Source organism: Chiloscyllium plagiosum, unplaced genomic scaffold, assembly GCF_037043375.1.
Source record: "Chiloscyllium plagiosum isolate Xiang-an unplaced genomic scaffold, Cpla_swu_hap1 HiC_scaffold_48, whole genome shotgun sequence".
Lineage (NCBI taxonomy): Eukaryota > Metazoa > Chordata > Chondrichthyes > Orectolobiformes > Hemiscylliidae > Chiloscyllium > Chiloscyllium plagiosum.
This window is the reverse complement of record NW_028270186.1, coordinates 46,424,581-46,444,312: the sequence shown is the minus strand read 5'-3', so window position 1 is coordinate 46,444,312 and position 19,732 is coordinate 46,424,581. Positions and strand designations below refer to the sequence as shown.

General features: G+C 42.8%; 1 protein-coding gene across 1 annotated transcript in view; it reads right to left on the bottom strand.

Annotated features, from left to right (window-relative positions):
* The window catches only part of LOC148135904 (putative G protein-coupled receptor 139), a 74,565-nt gene extending 55,383 nt beyond the window's left edge, over positions 1–19,182 (bottom strand). The window contains exon 1 of the mRNA XM_087984436.1: positions 19,047–19,182. Coding sequence (XP_087840562.1) covers positions 19,047–19,179 — 133 coding nt within the window. The 5' untranslated portion in view covers positions 19,180–19,182. The remainder of the gene's footprint in view (positions 1–19,046) is intronic.
* Between the last annotated feature and the right edge of the window lie 550 nt (positions 19,183–19,732).

Genomic DNA, 19,732 nt, shown 5'->3' with positions numbered 1-19,732 from the left:
CATCTGCCACTCCTCAGACCAGCTCTGCATCATATCTAAGTCCCTTTGCAGCTGGCAACAACCCTACTCACGATCGACAACTCCACCAATCTTCGTATCGTCTGCAAATTTACTGACCCACTCTTCGACTCCCTCATCCACGTCATTAATAAAAATTACAAACAGCAGAGGACCCAGAACTGATCCCTGCGGAAATCCACTTGTAACTGGGCTGCAGGATGAATATTTACTATCTACCACCACTCTCTGACTTCGACCGGTTAGCTAGTTCTCTATGCAACTGGCCAAATTTGCCACTAGCCCATGCCTCCTGACTTTCCGCATAAGCCTACCATCGGGAACCTTATCAAATGCCTTACTAAAATCCATGTACACTACATCCACTGCTCTACCCTCATCCACATGCTTGGTCACTTCCTTAAAGAATTCAATAAGACTTGTAACGCAAGACCTTCCCCTCACAAATCCGTGCTGACTATCCCTTATCAAGCAGTGTCTTTCCAGATACTCATAAATCCTATCCCTCAGTATCCTATCCATTACTTTGCCTACCACCAAAGTAAGACTAACTGGCTGTAATTCCCGGGGTCATCCCTATTCCCTTTTTTGAACAGGGGCACGACATTCGCCACTCTCCAGCCTCCTGGTGCCACCCCCGTTGACAGTGAAGACGAAACGATCATTGCCAACGGCTCTGCAATTTCCTCTCTTGCTTCCCACATAATCCTAGGATATATCCCTTCAGACCCGGGGGAGTTGTCTATCCTCAAGTTTTTCAAAATGCCTAACACATCTTCCTTCCTAACAAGTATCTCCTCTAGCTAACCAGTTCGTTTCATACTCTCCTCTTCAACAATACGGACCCTATCGTTTGTAAATACTGAAGAAAAGGACTCATTCAAGACCTCTCCTATCTCTTCCGACTCAATGCACAGTCTCCCACTACTGTCCTTGATCGGACCTACCCTCGTTCTCGTCATTCTCATGTTTCTTACATACGCATACAAGGCATTGGGGTTATCCTTGACCCTACCAGCCAAAGATTTTTCATGCCCTCTCTTAGCTCACCTTATCCCTTTCTTCAGCTCCCTCCTGGCTATCCTGTATCCCTCCAACACTCTGTCTGAACCTTGTTTCCTCAGCCTTATGTAAGCCTCCTTCTTCCTCTTTACTAGATATTCATCCTCCCTCGTCTACCAAGGTTCCCTCACACGACCAACTCGTTCCTGCCTGACAGGTACATACATATCAAGGACACGTCGTATCTGTTCCTTGAAAAAGTTCCACATTTCCACGACATCCTTCCCTGACAGCCTATGTGCCCAACTTATACTCCTCAGATGCTGTCGTGCAGCATCGTATTTACCCTTCCCCCAATTGTAAAACCTACCCTGTTGCATGCACCTATCTCTCTCCATAACCAAGGTGAAAGTCACAGAATTGTGGTCACCATCACCAAAATGCTCACCCACTAACAAGCCCATCACTTGTCCTGGTTCGTGACCGAGTACCAAATCCAATATGGCCTCCCCTCTGATCGGACAATCTACAGACTGAGTTAGAAGAGCTTTCTGGACACACTGCACAAACTCCGCCCCGTCCAATCTACTTGTTCGAAAGAGCTTCCAATCAATATTTGGGAAGTTGAAATCACCCATGACTGCTACCCTGTGGCTTCGGCACCTTTCCAATATCTGTTTCCCACTCTGCTTCTCCACATCTATAAGACCATAAGACCATAAGACATAGGAGTGGAAGTAAGGCCATTCGGCCCATCGAGTCCACTCCGCCATTCAATCATGGCTGATGCGCATTTCAGCTCCACTTACCAGCGTTCTCCCCGTAGCCCTTAATTCCTCTAGACAATCTCTGCTGCTATTGGGGGGACTATAGTAAACACCCAACAATGTGTTTTCTGGGGGGTTTAAACTAATTTGGCAGGGGGATGGGATCCGGACTTGTAGTCCAGCAAGTAGGTTAGCTGTTTGTCAGGATTTCCAAGAATGTAGGGAGACTGTGAAGAAGGTAGCACTGACAGGGAATACTTGCGGACACAGAGGTGGGTTCAAGTGCGTATACTTCAACGCAAGGAGTATCAGAAATAAGGTGGGTGAACTTAAGGCGTGGATCGGTATTGGGACTATGATGTTGTGGCCATCACGGAAACGTGGATGGAAAAGGGACAGGAATGGTTGTTGGAGGTTCCTGGTTACAGATGTTTCAGTAGGATTAGGGAGGGTGGTAAAAAAAGGAGGAGGATGGCGTTGCTAATTAGAAATGGTATAACGGCTGCAGAAAGGCAGTTCGAGGGGGATCTGCCTTTGGAGGTCGTATGGGCTGAAGTCAGAAATAGGAAAGGTGCAGTCACCTTGTTGGGTGTTTACTATAGACCCCCCAATACCAGCAGAGATGTGGAGAAACAGATTGGGAAACAGATTTTGGAAAGGTGCAGAAGCCACAGGGTAGTAGTCATGGGCGATTTCAATTTCTAAAAATTGATTGGAAGCTCTTTAGATCAAGTAGATTGAATGGGGCGGTTTTTGTGCAGTGTGTCCAGGAAGCTTTTCTAACTCAATATGTAGATTGTCCGACCAGAGGGGAGGCCATTTTGGATTTGGTACTCGGTAATGAACCGGGACAAGTGATGGGCTTGTTAGTGGGTGAACATTTCGGTGATGGTGACCAAAATTCTGTGACTTTCACCTTGGTTATGGTGAGAGATAGGTGCGTGCAACAGGGTAGGTTTTACAATTGGGGGAAGGGTAATTACGATGCTGTAAGACAGGATCTGAGGAGCATAAGTTGGGAGCATAAGCTGTCAGTGAAGGATGTCGTGGAAATGTGGAACTTTTTCAAGGAACAGATACGACGTGTCCTTGATATGTATGTACCTGGCAGGCAGGAAGAAATGGTCGTGTGAGGGAAACTTGGTTGACGAGGGCGGTTGAATGTCTTGTAAAGAGGAAGAAGGAGGCTTACATAAGGTTGAGGAAACAGGGTTCAGACAGAGCAGTGGAGGGATACAGGATAGCCAGAAGGGACCTGAAGAAAGGGATTAGGAGAGCTAAGAGAGGGCATGAAAAATCTTTGGCGGATAGGATCAAGGATAACCCAAAGACATTTTATGCGTATGTGAGAAACATGAGAATGACAAAAACGAGGGTAGGTCCGATCAAGGACAGTAGTGAGAGACTGTGCATTGAGTCGGAAGGGATAGGAGAGGTCTTGAATGAATCCTTTTCTTCAGTATTTACGAATGAGAGGGACCGTATTGTTGAAGAGGAGAGTGTGAAACGGACTGGTAAGCTAGAGGAGATACTTGTTAGGAAGGAAGATTTGTTGGATATTTTGAACAACTTGAGGATAGACAAGTCCCCCGGGCCTGATGGGATATATCCTAGGATTATGTGGGAAGCAAGAGAGGAAATTGCAGGACCGTTGGCAATGATCTTTTCGTCTTCGCTGTCAACGGGGGTGGCACCAGGGGACTGGAGAGTGGCGAATGTTGTGCCCCTGTTCAAAAAAAGGAATAGGGATAACCCCGGGAGTTACAGGCCAGTTAGTCTTACTTCGGTGGTAGGTAAAGTAATGGAAAGTGTACTGAGGGATCGGATTTATGAGTCTCTGGAAAGGCACTGCTTGATTAGGGACAGCCAGCACGGATTTGTGAAGGGTAGGTCTTGCCTTACAAGTCTGATTGAATTCTTTGAGGAGGTGACCAAGCATGTGGATGAGGGTAGAGCAGTTGATGTCATATACATGGATTTTAGTAAGGCATTTGATAAGGTTCCCGATGGTAGGCTTATGCGGAAAGTCAGGAGGCATGGGATAGAGGGAAAGTTGGCCAATTGGATAGAAAACTGGCTAACCGGTCGAAGTCAGAGAGTGGTGGTAGATGGCAAATATTCAGCCTGGAGCCCAGTTACAAGTGGAGTTCCGCAGGGATCAGTTCTGGGTCATCTGCCGTTTGTAATTTTTATTCATGACTTGGAAGAGGGAGTCGAAGTGTGGGTCAGTAAATTTGCAGATGATACGAAGATTGGTGGAGTTGTGGATAGTGAGGAGGGCTGTTGTCGGCTGCAAAGGGAGTTAGATATGATGCAGAGCTGGGCTGAGGAGTGGCAGATGGAGTTCAACCCTGCCAAGTGTGAGGTTGTCCATTTTGGAAAGACAAATAAGAATGCGGAATACAGGGTTAACGGTAGGGTTCTTAGTGAGGTGGAGGAACAGAGGGATCTTTGGGTCTGTGTTCATAGACCTTTGAAAGTTGCCACTCAGGTGGATAGAGCTTGTAAGAAGGCCTATAGTATATTAGCGTTCATTAGCAGAGGGATTGAATTCAAGAGTCGTGAAGTGATGTTGCAACTGTACAGGACTTTGGTTCGGCCACATTTGGAGTATCCTGTGCATTCTGGTAGCCTCACTTTAGGAAATATGTGGAAGCTTTGGAGAGGGTACAGAGAAGATTTACCTGGAATGGAGAATAGGTCGTACGAGGATAGGTTGAGAGTGCTAGGCCTTTTCTCGTTGGAACGGCGAAGGATGAGGGGTGACTTGATAGAGGTTTCTAAGATGATCAGAGGAATTGATAGAGTAGACAGTCAGAAACATTTTCCCCGGGTACAACAGAGTGTTACAAGGGGATATAAATTTAAGGTGAAGGGTGGAAGGTATAGGAGAGATGTCAGGGGAGGGTTCTTTACCCAGAGAGTGGTGGGGGCATGGAATGCGCTGCCTGTGGGAGTGGTAGAGTCAGAATGTTTGCTGACCTTTAAGCGGCAGTTGGATAGGTACATGGATGGGTGCTTAAGCTAGGACAAATGTTCGGCACAACATCGTCGGCTGAAGGGCCTGTTCTGTGCTGTATTGTTCTATGTTCTATGTTCTAAGCTGACTGCTCCTTTCCTATTTCTGACATCAGCCCATACCACCTCCAAAGGCAGATCCCCCTCGAACTGCCTTTCTGCAGCCTTTATACCATTTCTAATTAGCAACGCCACACCCCCTCCTTTTTACCACCCTCCCTAATCTTACTGAAACATCTGTGACCAGGAACCTCCAACAACCATTCCTGTCCCTCTTCTGTCCACGTTTCCGTGATGGCCACAACATCGTTGTCCCAAGTACCAATCCACGCCTTAAGTTCACCCACCTTATTTCTGATACTCCTTGCGTTGAAGTATACGCACTTGAACCCATCTCTGTGTCTGCAAATATTCCCTGTCAGTGCTACCTTCTCCACAGCCTCCCTACATTATTGGACATCCTGAAAAACAGCTAACCTACTTGTTGGACTACAAGTCCGGATCCCATCCCCCTGCCAAATTAGTTAACCCCCCCCCCCCCCCCACCCCGCCCCGAAGAGTGCTAGCAAGCCTACCTCCCAGGATATTGGTGCCCTTCTGGTTCAGGTGCAACCCGTCCTGCTTTTTCAAGTCCCACCTTCCCCAGAATGAAGTCCAATTGTCCAAATACCTGAAGCCCTCCCTCCTACACCATCCTTGCAACCACGTGTTCAACTGCTCTCTCTCCCTGTTCCTTGCATCACTGTCACATGGCACCGGCAACAACCCAGAGATGACGACTCTGTCCGTCCTAGCTTTTAGCTTCCAGCCTAACACCCTGAGCTCCTGAATGACCTCCCCACCCCTCTTCCTACCTATGTCGTTGGTGCCAACGTGCACCACGACTTCTGGCTGCACACCCTCCCCCTTAAGGATTCTGAAAATACGGTCCGAGATGCCTCGAACCCTGGCACCCAGGAGGCAACAAACCATCCGAGAGAATCGCCCATGTCCACAGAACCGCCTGCCTGTCCCTCTAACTATAGAGTCTCGTATAAGTAGCGCTCTCCTCCTCTCCCCCTTTCCCGTCTGAGCCTCAGAGCCGGACCTCGTGCCAGAGACCCGGTCACTGCAGCATTCCCCTGCTAGCCCCCCCCCCCCTCCAACAGTATCCAAACCGGTATACTTATTGTTGAGGAGAACGACCACAGGGGATCCCTGCACTGCCTGCTTCCTCCCCTTCCCAACTCTAACTGTTACCCATCTACCTCTGTTCTCTGGCGTAACTATGTCCCTGTAGCTTCCATCTATCACCCTCTCAGCCTCTCGAATAATTCTCAGTTCATCCAACTCCAACTCCAGTTCCTTGACACGGTCTGTGAGGAGCTGGAGCTGGCTGCACTTCTTTCAGGTGAAGTCAGCAGGAGCATCGGTGGTCACCCCTACCTCAAACATCCTGCAGGAGGAACATTCCACTGCCTGCGCTGCCATAACTCTATACTTAGTCTCCAAAACAAGAACACCAAGTAGTGAACAGAAAACAACAACAACATCTCCCTTTTCTTAACTTCTGTATGAGTCCATCTCTACAAAAATATGCTTTTCCAACAACCTACAAATACAAGATTACATTAAATTAATCTCAAAACCACACAGTCTCTGTCTTCTTGGCTGTGTTCACTCACTCAGCTGCTGGTCTTCCTGTGTCATCTTCTTTGTTTTTTTACCATAAATAGGAAAATGTATCTTTGAGGGAGAGTGGTATAGATGGACAGTTAGCTCTCCAGCAATTGCTCTGCTTTTCGATGACAGCTGTTTGCCCTCCAGTATTGTAATGCCGGTTTGTGTACTTCCCATGATGCATTAAATTCTCAAAATTTAATTGATTTCCCGAAATAAAACCAATAAAATTCAAACTCCGTTGGCTTTTGGTATCTTGAGCATTATTGAAATTAATTGATTAAATTAAAATTGGTCTCCAAAAAAAAAATACTCAGGTATCAATTTAACAGCTTGGTTTAACGTTTGGAACCTTGAGCTGGCAGCTGTGCCTGTACTTTAAATTCAACAAAACATGTTTGTCTGAAAGTGACCAGATGTGATTTTGACTTCGTAATGCCTCTGCCCTTAAAAATAAAATGAACCATCAGAATGAATAGATTGCTTTGTTTTTCCCTCTAATTTTTTAATCCCACGACTATGAAATACAGAGGTCATGAAATGAAGCTATACTTTTCATGTTCATTATGCACACATATATTACATTGGAATAAGTTTAATCGTATTTGCATATTTTCCTTTAAATCCGTGATAACACATCTGCTGTCACATTTTAACGGCCCAAAAAATGTTCGTTTTTGAAACTAAAATTCTGTAACGTAAGTCTCCAATGAAACAGTATCATATTTTACTCCTTAAATCGTTCTGAGCATGCGACGGAATTGACACTGTTGTGCACAACCTTCTCCAACAATTTGTTTGTCACGTAAAGATTAAAATGTTGTAAGGTCAGTACTAATCAGAATTTTTTTTAAAATAGTGGAGCTTCTTTTCCTGTATATTGAGTTTTGTTAACAAGTAGCCAATTGGTTATTCAATCTTCCTGTATCAGTACATGTCCAGCACCTATATCGCTAGCATCAATCGTAACGTTCAAGGTTTTCAAAATATTTGATGCAGTTAAAACTGGTGCTGTAGTTAATACTGATTTTAAATTTTCTAATGCCTTCTACCAATGTTCTGTCCAACAAAATTTGGTATTGTTCTTTAGGAAATCCATCTGCAGTGCCATGACAATGCTGAACTTTGGAAAAAAACTTCCGCTAGAATCCACTCAGTCAAAAAAATCAAACCAACTATTTCTTCGAGGATGCTCGTGGAAATTCTCCCGTGGCCTTGTCTTTGCGTTTCTTGGGGTGAACCTTCCACGTTCAATGTAATGTACAAGAACGTCACCTCTGCCTTTGCGAATTCTGTTTTCTTTAATTTTGTAAATCAGTTTTGCTTCTTGTAATCGTTCAACGAGCTCTGACAACTCTATCATGTGATCTTTCCAGGACTTGCTAAGGATCACCCCATCATGCAGATAAAATGCACAATTGGTTGATCTGGCCAGCACTCTGTTCAAGAGTATTTACAATGAGATTGATGCATTATACATTCCAAAGGATATTATGTTAAATTAATCTAGCCCATTTGGCTCGACAAACGCAGAAACGTCTTTCACTTTCTCTGATAAAGTTGGCTGCCAATAGCTATGCAGTAAGTCCAATTTAATGATGTCTGTGGCTTGTCAAATTTTACGTATACAGTCATCCAAACTTGGTATTGGATAGAACTCCGACTTTGTTACAGCCTTGGCCTTCGTATAGTCCACACAAAACCGTTGAGTCCAGTCAGGGTTGGGAACTAAAACAATTGGTGAAGTCCTTTCACTCTGACTCGGTTCGATTATATCTTTTTTGAACACATCATTCACTTTCTTCTAGACATGTGTGGCTTTGACAGGATTAAGCCGATAAAGATGCTGTTTTATCGTAACAGTATTCTCTACTTCCACTACATGAAGAATATTGTTGGTCCTCCCACCTCATTTCTGCGAATGTCCTCATATTGCTGCAATGTACAATCTACTGGAGTCTTTGCTCCTGCGATAGATAACGCACTATCCTATACCAGTCCTCAACGATTTCCTTGTTAGTTAAACGATTTTGAGGCATATAAAGATCTATGATATATGGATTTGATTCCTCACTCTGCAGGGCAGTAACTAAAAAATGATCTCCAGTTCCATAGTTTTATTCTTGTAAGGAATCAAAATATTCACATGATACATCAAAAACATTTTTATTCCGGGTATCTTGACGGGACAGTTTACCTGACTTATTTTTTTTTTAATTTGGAAAGGGCGGCTAAATCTGGCTTTAAAGGGATTTCTTACCACTGCTCACAATACTAATACGTCACCTTAATGGGAAAATACCCGAGTGTTCGAGTGTTTTATCTGCCACTTGCTTCATTTTGGCGCTGTGTCCTCTTTAGGTGCTATTGAGCGAACTCACCTACCTGATACAATATCTCCCACACCTTAGATATATAATCCAAATATAAGATCTCCGACTGTGGTCTGGGCAATTGCTCATTGAATGATTAAAAAGAGCCTCTCACTTCATATCTGAATGTTAAATAAAAGGGAATAAACTGAGTAGATTCATTTGGTGCACCGCTAATGGCAAACGCTACCAACAAGATACCTTTATTCCAATCATTTAGGTAATCTTGACAGCATGCTCTAAACATGGTCTTCAGGGTTTGATGGCAACTTTCCAAGGATCCCTCGGATTCAGGATGGCACGCACTTGATTTAATGTTCTGTTTGCCTACGCTATCCATGACATCTTTGAACAGCCCAGCTGTAAAATTAGGCCCTTCATCTGACTGAATCTCTCTGGTTAGCCCATTCCACGTAAAGGCAGATACTAACTCGTCTACCACCATTTTCACCTTAACACGCCATAATGGAGTGTCCTCCGGAAATCTGGTAGACATATCCATTAAGGTTAGCTGGTTCCCATTTTTAGTACAGGGAGCAGACCTGCGCAACCAATCGTAACCCACGTGAAATGATTTTCAAACGCAGGAAGTGACAAAAAATGTGCTGGTTTTATTGCTGCCTGTGGTTTACCTACCATTTGTAATGTAGAACATATACAGTAAAACTTAAGCACATATTTGTGCGTTCGAGGCCATTAGAAATGCTTTTGTACATTTGTTTGAGTCTTCCGCACAAGTAGATGACCGGCTATTGGGAAGTAACGTGCGACGTGCAACTCTCCCTGATTGTATGCTACTGGCAACACAATCTGGGTGCACTTCTGTACTTTTCCCCTTTGCAACAATTTGCAGTGCTCTTCGTTTTCTTTTTAGAACTCTATATTCAGCATAACAACACTCGATAGCACATTCCGATTCCTTTCCAAAGTATGCTTCAAAGTATATATTTCTGTTGTAATGCAGTAGCCTTTCAGGACAAAACATGTCTGCCTTAACGGTCTGCCTGTTCAGGTTATTCCTGTGCCATTGCATCAATCACGGTGTCCGCTAACTGAATATTAACTACTTTGTCTTTTTCTTTCGTTTTTGTTTCTTGCTGTAACTTATGACAGTGGGATCTTGTTATGACACAGTCTGGAAAAATTCCAATTTCTTTCAACTCCTCTGTTCGCTGGCCTTTCTTTGGTTTCTCCACAACAAGGGGTGCCACTGCCACCTTGAATCGTATTACATCGTTCTCAAGAACAATCTGTATTCCTGGAACTTACACTCTGTCAATCACTCCCACTGTAACTTCCCCAATCTTGATTTGGAGTTCTCACCTGATCTTACGCAGGAGAATGCCAATTTTCTCTTCACATATTGTAACCCTATCGGGTTGCCTGTCTAAAAAAGTGCAAATAATTTCACCCCTTTATATTAGAGGCTGAGAGAAAGTGTGTACTACAGATGCTGGAGGTCAGAGTTGATAAGTGTGGAGCAGGGAAAGCAGAGCCAGTCAGCCTGCATCCGAGGAGCAGGAGAGTTGACGTTTCGGTCAGAAGAAGTTCATCAGCATCGTTGGGGTGGTGTGAGAATGGGGCTGAAAGATAAATAGGTCGTGGGGGTGGAGTTGGGTGAAAGGTAGTTTGGAAAGAGATATGTAGATGCGAGTGGGGAGCCATGGTGATAGGTCGGAAGGGAGGTTGAAGCAGATATTTGGGAGGACAGTTGGGACCCTCCAACTATCCGACATCAACGTCGAATTCACCAGTTTCTAGATTTTATTCACACTGTTTAATCAGTGTGTGAGCAGATAGGTAAGTATGCTCATATTTGCACAACATATTCGGAATGAACAACGGAAACACGGTTAACGAAAAATGATGCATATGTTCTCTAAACTTTATGAAGCATTAAAACATTATTTGACACTCATCTGAAGTGGCCTGTTCCCCTATTCTCAATGTTCCCTCCCTTTCTGGTATTCCCTGTTCGATTCACTCGATCTGTGTTATAAATTGCTGCTTCTGGTGGTGTCCAAACTTATTTCAATTAATGCCTTTCTAACAGGAAATAAACACGTTGGCCTGATGGCCTCTGTCAATAGCTAGTGACTGTCATCCTATTGGAGATGAAAAATCTGGCATCAAACCCAACATTTGCAAATTAGCTGTCTGTTGCACATACACTGTACAAACTACGACAGCACACAGGAATTGCGAAAACAAGGGGAGTACATCTCCTTCTGTTGATAACCGAGCTTTCTCATCCTTTACATCTTCTCATGAATATTCTGTCTCTTTCTCTGTGTCCAGTCAACAATCCTCCAATCATTGTCCGCATCCCATCTCTAAATTCTCCTTCTTTCAGTTTATATCTATTGCTCTCTTCTTGATGTATTGTACTTACAATTGAGTAACTTAACGAAAAAAACTAGAGAGAGGAACTGGCTAAACTTATTTGGAAGGGAAACTAAGCAGGGAAAACCATGGAGCAACAATGGCAAGGGTTTCTTTGGTTAATTTGGAGGATATCAAAATTCAACCCAAGGCAGAAGACACATGCTCAGGGGAGAAAAACGCAGTCATGAGGGAAGATGGATGCCAGGGGCAGCATAAAACCAGAACAGATAGCATACAACGTTGTTAAAATTATTATAAATCCAGAGGATAGAGAAGCCTTTAAATTTCAGCGCAGCATAACTAATAAAAGAAAAGAGAAGAGACGATGAGATAAGACGTTAAGCTTGTTAAGGATATAACAGAAGATGGAAAGAGGTCTTCACGTATATAACAGGAAAGAGAGGGAAGAGAAAACATTAGGCAGCCATAAAATGAGGCTGGAATAATTACAGGAGAAAATAAAATTGGGGAGGAATTCAATATACACTTTGCATCAGTCATCAAAGTTGAAGACACCTGAAGCCTGGCAGAACTTCAAGAGAGTCAGAGGTCAGAGGTGGGTGCAGTGAACATAACTAGGGGGAAGGTGCTGTGGAAGCTGAAAGGTGTGAAGGTAGATGAAATCACCCGGACCTGATGGAATGCAACCCATAATCCAAACGAGATATCTGGGGAGATTGTGGAGTTACTATTGATGATTTTTTTAGTAATCTTTCAGGAATCACTGGAGTCAGGGAGGGTATCAGAGGACTCGCAAATATAATCCCCCCGTTTCATGAGAGACGATACAGAAGACAGGAAATTACAGGTGTGCGAAGCAAGTTGAAATTGTTCCTAAGAAGGCTTAGTAGAAACTTGAGTTTATGACTGGATACACAGATTATAAAAAGAAGGAAGCTGTGGGTTGACTGAAAGTTGTGTAATTAATCTAGAGAATAACAAGGGTTAAATGTACAAAAGTTATTGGGAACAGCAGAATTGCAAGTGCTGTTGAAACAAAGGAAATCGATTCAAAGCAGGCAGGAGCATACGAGACGAACAAAGTACTACTTAGTCCCTGTTGTTAGGATGTGGGAAACCGAGTGAGAGTAAATAGACTAAAAGAAACCGTCAAAGTGGCATAACTAAAGCTTTTGTTCCTGAGTTCCAAATGTGCAACCATATTATACATATCGAAGATATTTGAAAAGATCACCGACTCATCCCTCATTTTTTCGCAACCCAGCATACGCCTTACAGATGTACTCTTTCAATCAGTCTCTTGTCATTGCAGCTCACAACGCAGTCTCCTTGACATTGGGAAGACCAAGCACACTTTGTTGATGAACAATTCCAAGCTGTGTGTCGGAATAACCCTGACCTTCTTATTGCCTCCCAATTCATTGACGGACCTTACTCTCATACTACCATTCCGGTCCTGTGCTGCTGCAATGTTGCAATGGAGCACAACTCAAGTTCAAGCAACTTGACTCTTTACAGTTTGGCGCGTTACAGCCTACCGGAGGTAATAATCAATTCCACAATTTCACAGGCTCATCCCATTATGGTTGTTCTCCATTTCTCATAGACTTTCCCTCCTGGGTTCCCTATGACAGTGTTTTGGTTACATTGCAATCAAAGGAGAGAATCAGTTGCCCCATTTAAACCCAAATTTGTAGCCCTTTTACATTTATTTCTCTTTCACTCACAAATAAAAGCCTGTTTGACTTTTGCACTGCACCCTCTTGTTTCCTGTCACCCCCCCCCCCCCACACACACACACTGCTATGAAAAGATTAAAAGCCAATGTTCCAATCATTTCCAGTTCTGAAGAACATTCACAAATGAATTTAAACTTTAATTCTGTTTCTCTGTCTCCGAACATGATGTGAGATCTCTTTGGTTTCTCCAGACCTGAACCGGGCAAATATTCAATGAAGCAAAAAGCTGTGGATAATGGAAATATTAAGCAAAAAATAAAAGTAGAAGCGTTGATGCAGGGCATTGAACCTGAAAGATTAAGTCTGCTTTCATTCCACAGAGGCTGCCAAACCTGCTTATTTTCTCCAGCAATTCCTGATTTTGAACAAGTTTCAAAGACGTCTGTCAAAGCTGCTCAAGCGCACTGTACAACACGTAGTGCCATATACCAGAAGTGAACAGTATCACAATTTCATTGATGCCAAAACCACACAAAGCTGTCATCACTGACACAATGGAGCTATTAATTATGGTCGGGGAGAGAAACAAAGAGAAACACAAGCCGATCAAACACAGACTATGACACTACTGAAGGCAAAAGATTCTTATGAATTAAACAGTTGAATTAAATCAGTAAAATTGTTTTGAGGAATGTGTCAGACTGGAGGCCTGACACCCGGGATAGAACCTCAAAAGAATGAGAATATGATAATTGAAGTGTTCTCACATCAGAAACCAGAGTAGGTCACTGAATGCAGGGCTGAATGGTGAATGAATTTCAGTGTGAACTTGGTTACAGACAGCTGAATTGCATTGCAGATACAGCAGCTCAAAACCAAGCATTCATGAGGTGCTGTGAACCACAGTAGCAGCAGAAGCATTCAATCACAACGTGTAACCCTTTACCCGGAATACTCCTACAGTCTATCATTACCGTCTCCCCGATCTATGATAAAGTGACGAGTGTGGGTGAACATGCCAGGACCATGCAAACCTAAACCTGATGACAACCCGTTAACACAACCGCACTTAACGAACACATCACATCAAAGCCACAACAGTTATTAATGATGATAGAATTTTAACAACTCATTGGAGGAAATGGCTCCACAAATCCTTCAGTAATAATGGAACAGCCCGGCACATCAGTGTTAAAGACAAAGTAATAGGATCTACACCATCCTCAGCCAGAAGTGTTGAGTGTATGATGCAACTCACCCTTGCCATGATGCCCACAGAATCACAAATGATAGACTTAATCCAATTCAATTCATTGCACGTGACATGAAGAAGCGGTTGAAGACTGTAGATAAGACAAAGGCGATGGGACATGATACCATTTCTGCAATAAGACTGAAGACTTGTGCTGCACACCAAGCCTGTGTGCCTGGGGAAGCTGTTTCATAACATCTCCAAATCTTACATCACACTAATTTAGAAAATCGTTCAACTACGTCCAGTGCCCAAAGAGGGAATTAATTACAAACTCAGCAATTACTACACACTCAGCCTCATCACAACAGTCACATTGAAGGGAGTTAATTTGATAGAGCTGTCAAGTAGCACAGAATTATCCTGCTCAATATGGTTTCCAGTAGGTCCCAACGTGGAGATGGTGTTGCGGTGGAAATGTCACTGGATTAATCGTCCAGACTAGGCTAGTTCTTTGGCAGCTGGAGGAAGCTAAAGGCAATTAGTAAGATATCGAGATCTAAAATCTGGTGTCATTAACAGTGACCTTTAAACCAATGTTGTCTGTAAACACCAATTTGCTTCCCCAATGTACTTTCAGAAATCAAATCACTGGTGTTTTGCTGGTCTGGCCTGAAAGTGACACCAGGTATACAGATATGTGATAAACTCTTCAATGATCTCTGAAGCAGGCAAGGAAAGCATTCAATTGTATCCCACTGCACCTAGGTCTTAAAGAATAAACCTAGACAGAACACCCAGCACCAGCCTCTACATTTGAAAAGCAAACGGGAAACACAGTCCTGCCGACTCTGCAGCGGTACTCTTCCTAACATCTGACAGCTTGTGACTACAATTCCAGAGCTTTCCCACAGACTGCACAGAAATATTGGAAAAGGAGTAGGTAATTCAATACATTGAATCTTCCCTATTGTAGTTCATGGCTGAAAATCTTCTCAGCGAACTTTTCTCATAAACGTACAAATATCTTGATGGGATAACCACCAATAAATATAAACTGCATTAGTCCCTTCGGTCCTTCTAATTTGCGACTCCATGACCATTCCCCTTTAAGGCGTGTTATTTAAACGTGATGTGGCTGTGAAACGATTTTTTTTCTAAAGCGAGCTCCCTTTCATTTTTAGGTGACTCCATGCCGAGCACCAGCTGAATAGGAAAGACCAGCATCAGGATGCTCTGTCTGCAGAATTCAAATTCAGTGTCTCCAGCTAAAACAGGAATGCAATCTATTCTGCAAGCCTTGGAAACGTGTTTGAAGCTGTGAATTTTAGTCGACATTTTGGAGGAAATTTAGTTCAAATGGTGGGTGCGAGAATTTGCGTTGGCATCATGTGGTCGATCAGCTCACGCACTTTCTGGTGAAGAGCTTCATGAAAATCACAGTGGTATCGTCAGTGACTGTGGTATTAAAGTGTTGCATTTACTGTAATATTTCATCACAATATATATGATGTAAAGATTTACTTCAGCTCAAACAGCTTTTTAAAGCTAACTGTTACGTATGATTTGATTTTTGCTTATATTTTTTCGCAGTTCATCACTTACCATTTTTGTACGCACATGTTCCACTATTTGTATTGTCCGATGTTCAGCAATGCAGTTTTTTACAGGATCACAGCTATCACGTTATTCGGGAATTACTTGTGATGGTTGATCCGCTATCCCCACATAATTCTCCTCCTCTCTCTCCATTACTTTAGTCTCGAGAAATCTTTATTTATATTCAGTACCTTGACGTCCTCAGCTTTACGTGATGGAAATTTCTGCTCCCAACCTCTGCGCCCTCAGGGTATCTGTCACTCCAAAAACCAGTCTGGTCATTCTTCATTGCACTTCCTAAATGTTCTCTGTTCCTGCAACATTGCTTTCCATCACTGGCGGACATTGATATCCAGAGTCATTTCAGTGTTACAGTTTCCAAATTGGTGGGTCCGTGTACACTGGTAAGAGTGCCAAAGCCATTCTCAATACTTGATTGACTTGTGGCTTTAGAACTTCCTGCCATGCGTGGACCTCGGAGCGCGGCGCAGAAGGAAACAAATAAACAGCATAAATCCTCTTATAAGTCAACAGTTCTCAACCAATCCCTTTTCCAATGGTAAGCCGCTGTTTTATTGTTTCCAACCAACCACACTGAATGTCGCATCGATACACATTGCTCTTCATCTTCCAAGTATTTGCCCATTTACGCCACTTGTCTCAGTCATCCTGGAGTTTTTGAGCATCCTGCTCACCCACTCACAATTCGAAATTTGTTAGTACCATCAGCAGACTTGGCAATATTGCATTTGATTCCCCCAACCAAACGTTTGACCTATATTCGGAATAGCTGGCACGATGCAGCGAGCATTGCGATGACCAACGAGCCTTCCACCTCGAAACACATCTATTTATTCCTTCTCACTCTTTCCTGTCAGCTCTCCTATTGTAACAGCATGTCCATTTATTAGCCACCTTCTCAAGTGTTTTTACTTTGTACTCTAGGCTTGGAACTCTAACAAAAATTCTTCCCAAAAATTCAAATTCATTGTCTCTCATGTTTCTCCGTAATTTATCTACCAGTCGGTTTCTCAATATGTTTCTCACGTCATTTATGTATGTTAATGTTTTCTATGCACGGTCAATTTCGGTTCCAATATATTCTACCAACGAAATGTATTCACTAATTTCATTCTATTTCCCTTTCTCATTTATTCATGTCCTTTTCTGTGAAGACAAAACTTAAGATTTTGTGTCATAGTTGTGCTATTAACTTACTCTCCATTCTCTGCTCCCTGGTATCAGATTGTAAGTAAGCCGACCCTTTGAGTGGAAAGAACAGCTGCGGTCTATTCAACCTGTCCATTCCCCTTGTAATCGTGTAATTTAATTGCTTACTCTCTCTTCCTGCATAATGGAGCAGGAACAAAATATTGAGTGACCCATTCCTGCTCCTCCGTCCTATGTTACTATCTTCTATTCATTCCTTAAATCCGTCTACACAGACGTAGATGGAGAACATTTGCTCCAAATACTGGTCCATAGTAACACAGAATATCATTCGCTTCCGCAAGACTGTCACACATGGTTTGGTTTGGGTTGGAAAATGGAATCGGAAAATCCAGGCTGGGTACGTAAGAGGCCTCCCATTTCTTTATAGAGTTTCTCCTATCAACAACTGGTGTTTCATTTGTGGGTCATGTTGTAGATCCAGATTCACTGTGAATATCGGCCCCGTATCTCGGCCAGAGACGGCTCACAAAATACTTTTCTCTCACTGACCTTCCATGAAAAGTACAATCATTGATTTCCGAATTACCTACCATGATGACATAAGAAGCAGGAGTGAGTAATTCGGAAGCTCACACCATTTTATCAGATCAGTGGTGGCCTACGGATGGCATAAACCCCTGTTTAATGCCCAGCTCTTTACAGCTCTCAACTCCCTGACAGGTCAACAAACCATCTACCTCCCCTTTGAATACGTTCAGTTATCTCGCTCCCCTAAATTTTTCGACCTTATAATTGCTGACATTCTCTACTTTCTGTCAGAAGAAAACACTTCCTAGACAGACCCCATCACCTATTAACATTAATAAAAGAGGTGAACGCAACTGCTAAGATAAGAGTGAATGACGCTGATATCAAGGTAGTATTTAACTGAGGACAGTATCCTCAAAGGCACTTACATATCCAGTATCTTGTATCCCGAGTTAAAAAAAATGCAAGCCTTAAAATTTATCAACTTCTCAGTGTCTGTTTAGAACATAATGAGTGATTGTCCATCGCTGTCAACATTTACTGTCATAGCACTGCAAATTATTCTTCACTCACTCCTTCTGGCAGCATTGTCCCATTGGTTAGTCTGGTGAAATTCCTTTACACACTCTCTGTTGCAATGAGATCATCTTTATTACAGGACAGAAATTCTGTTCAAAATACCCCAAAAACTGTCTCAACAACGCTCTCAGGCATGATCATAACAATAATTCATTGGATCACTTACCCGTCTACACTTCTTTTTGGGACATCAAAGCCCATTCTATCTCAGTGCATCCCCACTAACATGGAATTTAAAAGTTTCTTGCATCTGTATGTCAGCATCAATAAAGCCAGCACCGGATGTGCCCATGGAGATTAACATCACTTTTGGGAAGAGACTCAATCAGAAATAATGCACTTGAAACAGGGAATGGCCACAAACCTGAAGCGAAATGAACTGTAGGAAAACGAGAACCTGGCAGTGGAAGTGAGCGAACTTTATTTCTGTTCTGCCCTCACGGGATGTGTGCAGCCCTGGTCAGGCGAGCATATTGAACTGAGTGATTGGTTCCACACGATAGGAAAAAAAACAACACATTGCCGTGGGTTGGTAGTGACATGGAAACCTGACCAGGGAAGGATGCCTCATTGCCTTCTCTAAAGTATACAGGACAAGCAGATATCAACAAATTATTATTCTGTGGCTCTGCATTATGAGTCAATGACTTAAACATCATGTACTGTCTCCCCGTCTGAAAGATTCTGCGGAGAAAACATGTTAAACATCCTCAAGTGCAATTCTTCGGTAACAGACACGTGGTTAGAAGGGACATGAAAATGTCAAATGCAGATTTAAACAGAAGGCTCAAACGATAGTTTATTCAGACATTCCACAGAGCCTAAAGAGGAGACTAGGATATCATGATGGTGTAACTGGGCAGGATTAATGAGTGGGGATGGTATGGAAATGCAAATCTGTGCAAGACAGAAAACGTTATGGAGTTTGAGAGCAGTCTGTTTCTTCCTTGCATAATGGTGAATAATTTGTCATGAATCGTTTGCCTATTATAATTCGTAAATAATGGAATGGTTGATTGGAATTGAAAGTGTTGACTTCCACCTTTCACGATGTTAAATGACATGAGCAGCAATCCAGTTTAACCTGGTGACATAGACAGTTAAAATTACTTACCAGCGACACCAATTATAGCGAGGATAGGAAAATAACCAGCTTGAACAACCACCAGTACATGATAAATCCGCGATGCTAATGATATCCAAGGCTGAGAAAGCCAGTAAAGACCCTCGGATAAACTTCTGTCCATTGTTGTAACATTCCAGTCTAATGTTCTCAGATTTTGATCAATTGTCATAACATTCCTGTCTAATATTCCGAGAATCTGATCTCTCCTCCCGCTCTCTCTGTTGCTGCTGATCCCTGTTGTTACTGTCAGTGATACTCCCACTCATACAATGTGATTGCAAATTGAATCCAGTATTAAATTAATAGAAGAGGCATACCCCGCAGGGACACATTTAGGATCCACAGAGACTGTTATTAATCACAGTCGCTGAACAAACAGCTCCAGTAAACCCCTTTCAATTCAATGCTGTCGTAATAAAATTCAAAATAATGTTCAAACTTTACTCATTCTGGATGGTATAAGTGAGGATGACTGAGAGAAGTAATGTTGGAGATGGCGGATCCATTATGTGTAACCGTGCAATCTGCCTTGACTATGGCATTAATTCCAGAAGATTACCGGAACATAAACATGGTTCTTTGTTCATACACGGAAACATAGACCCTGAAACTATTGATCAGGCATTACAATATCCAAAAAAAATTGAAATAATTTTTATCGTCCATGATCTGAG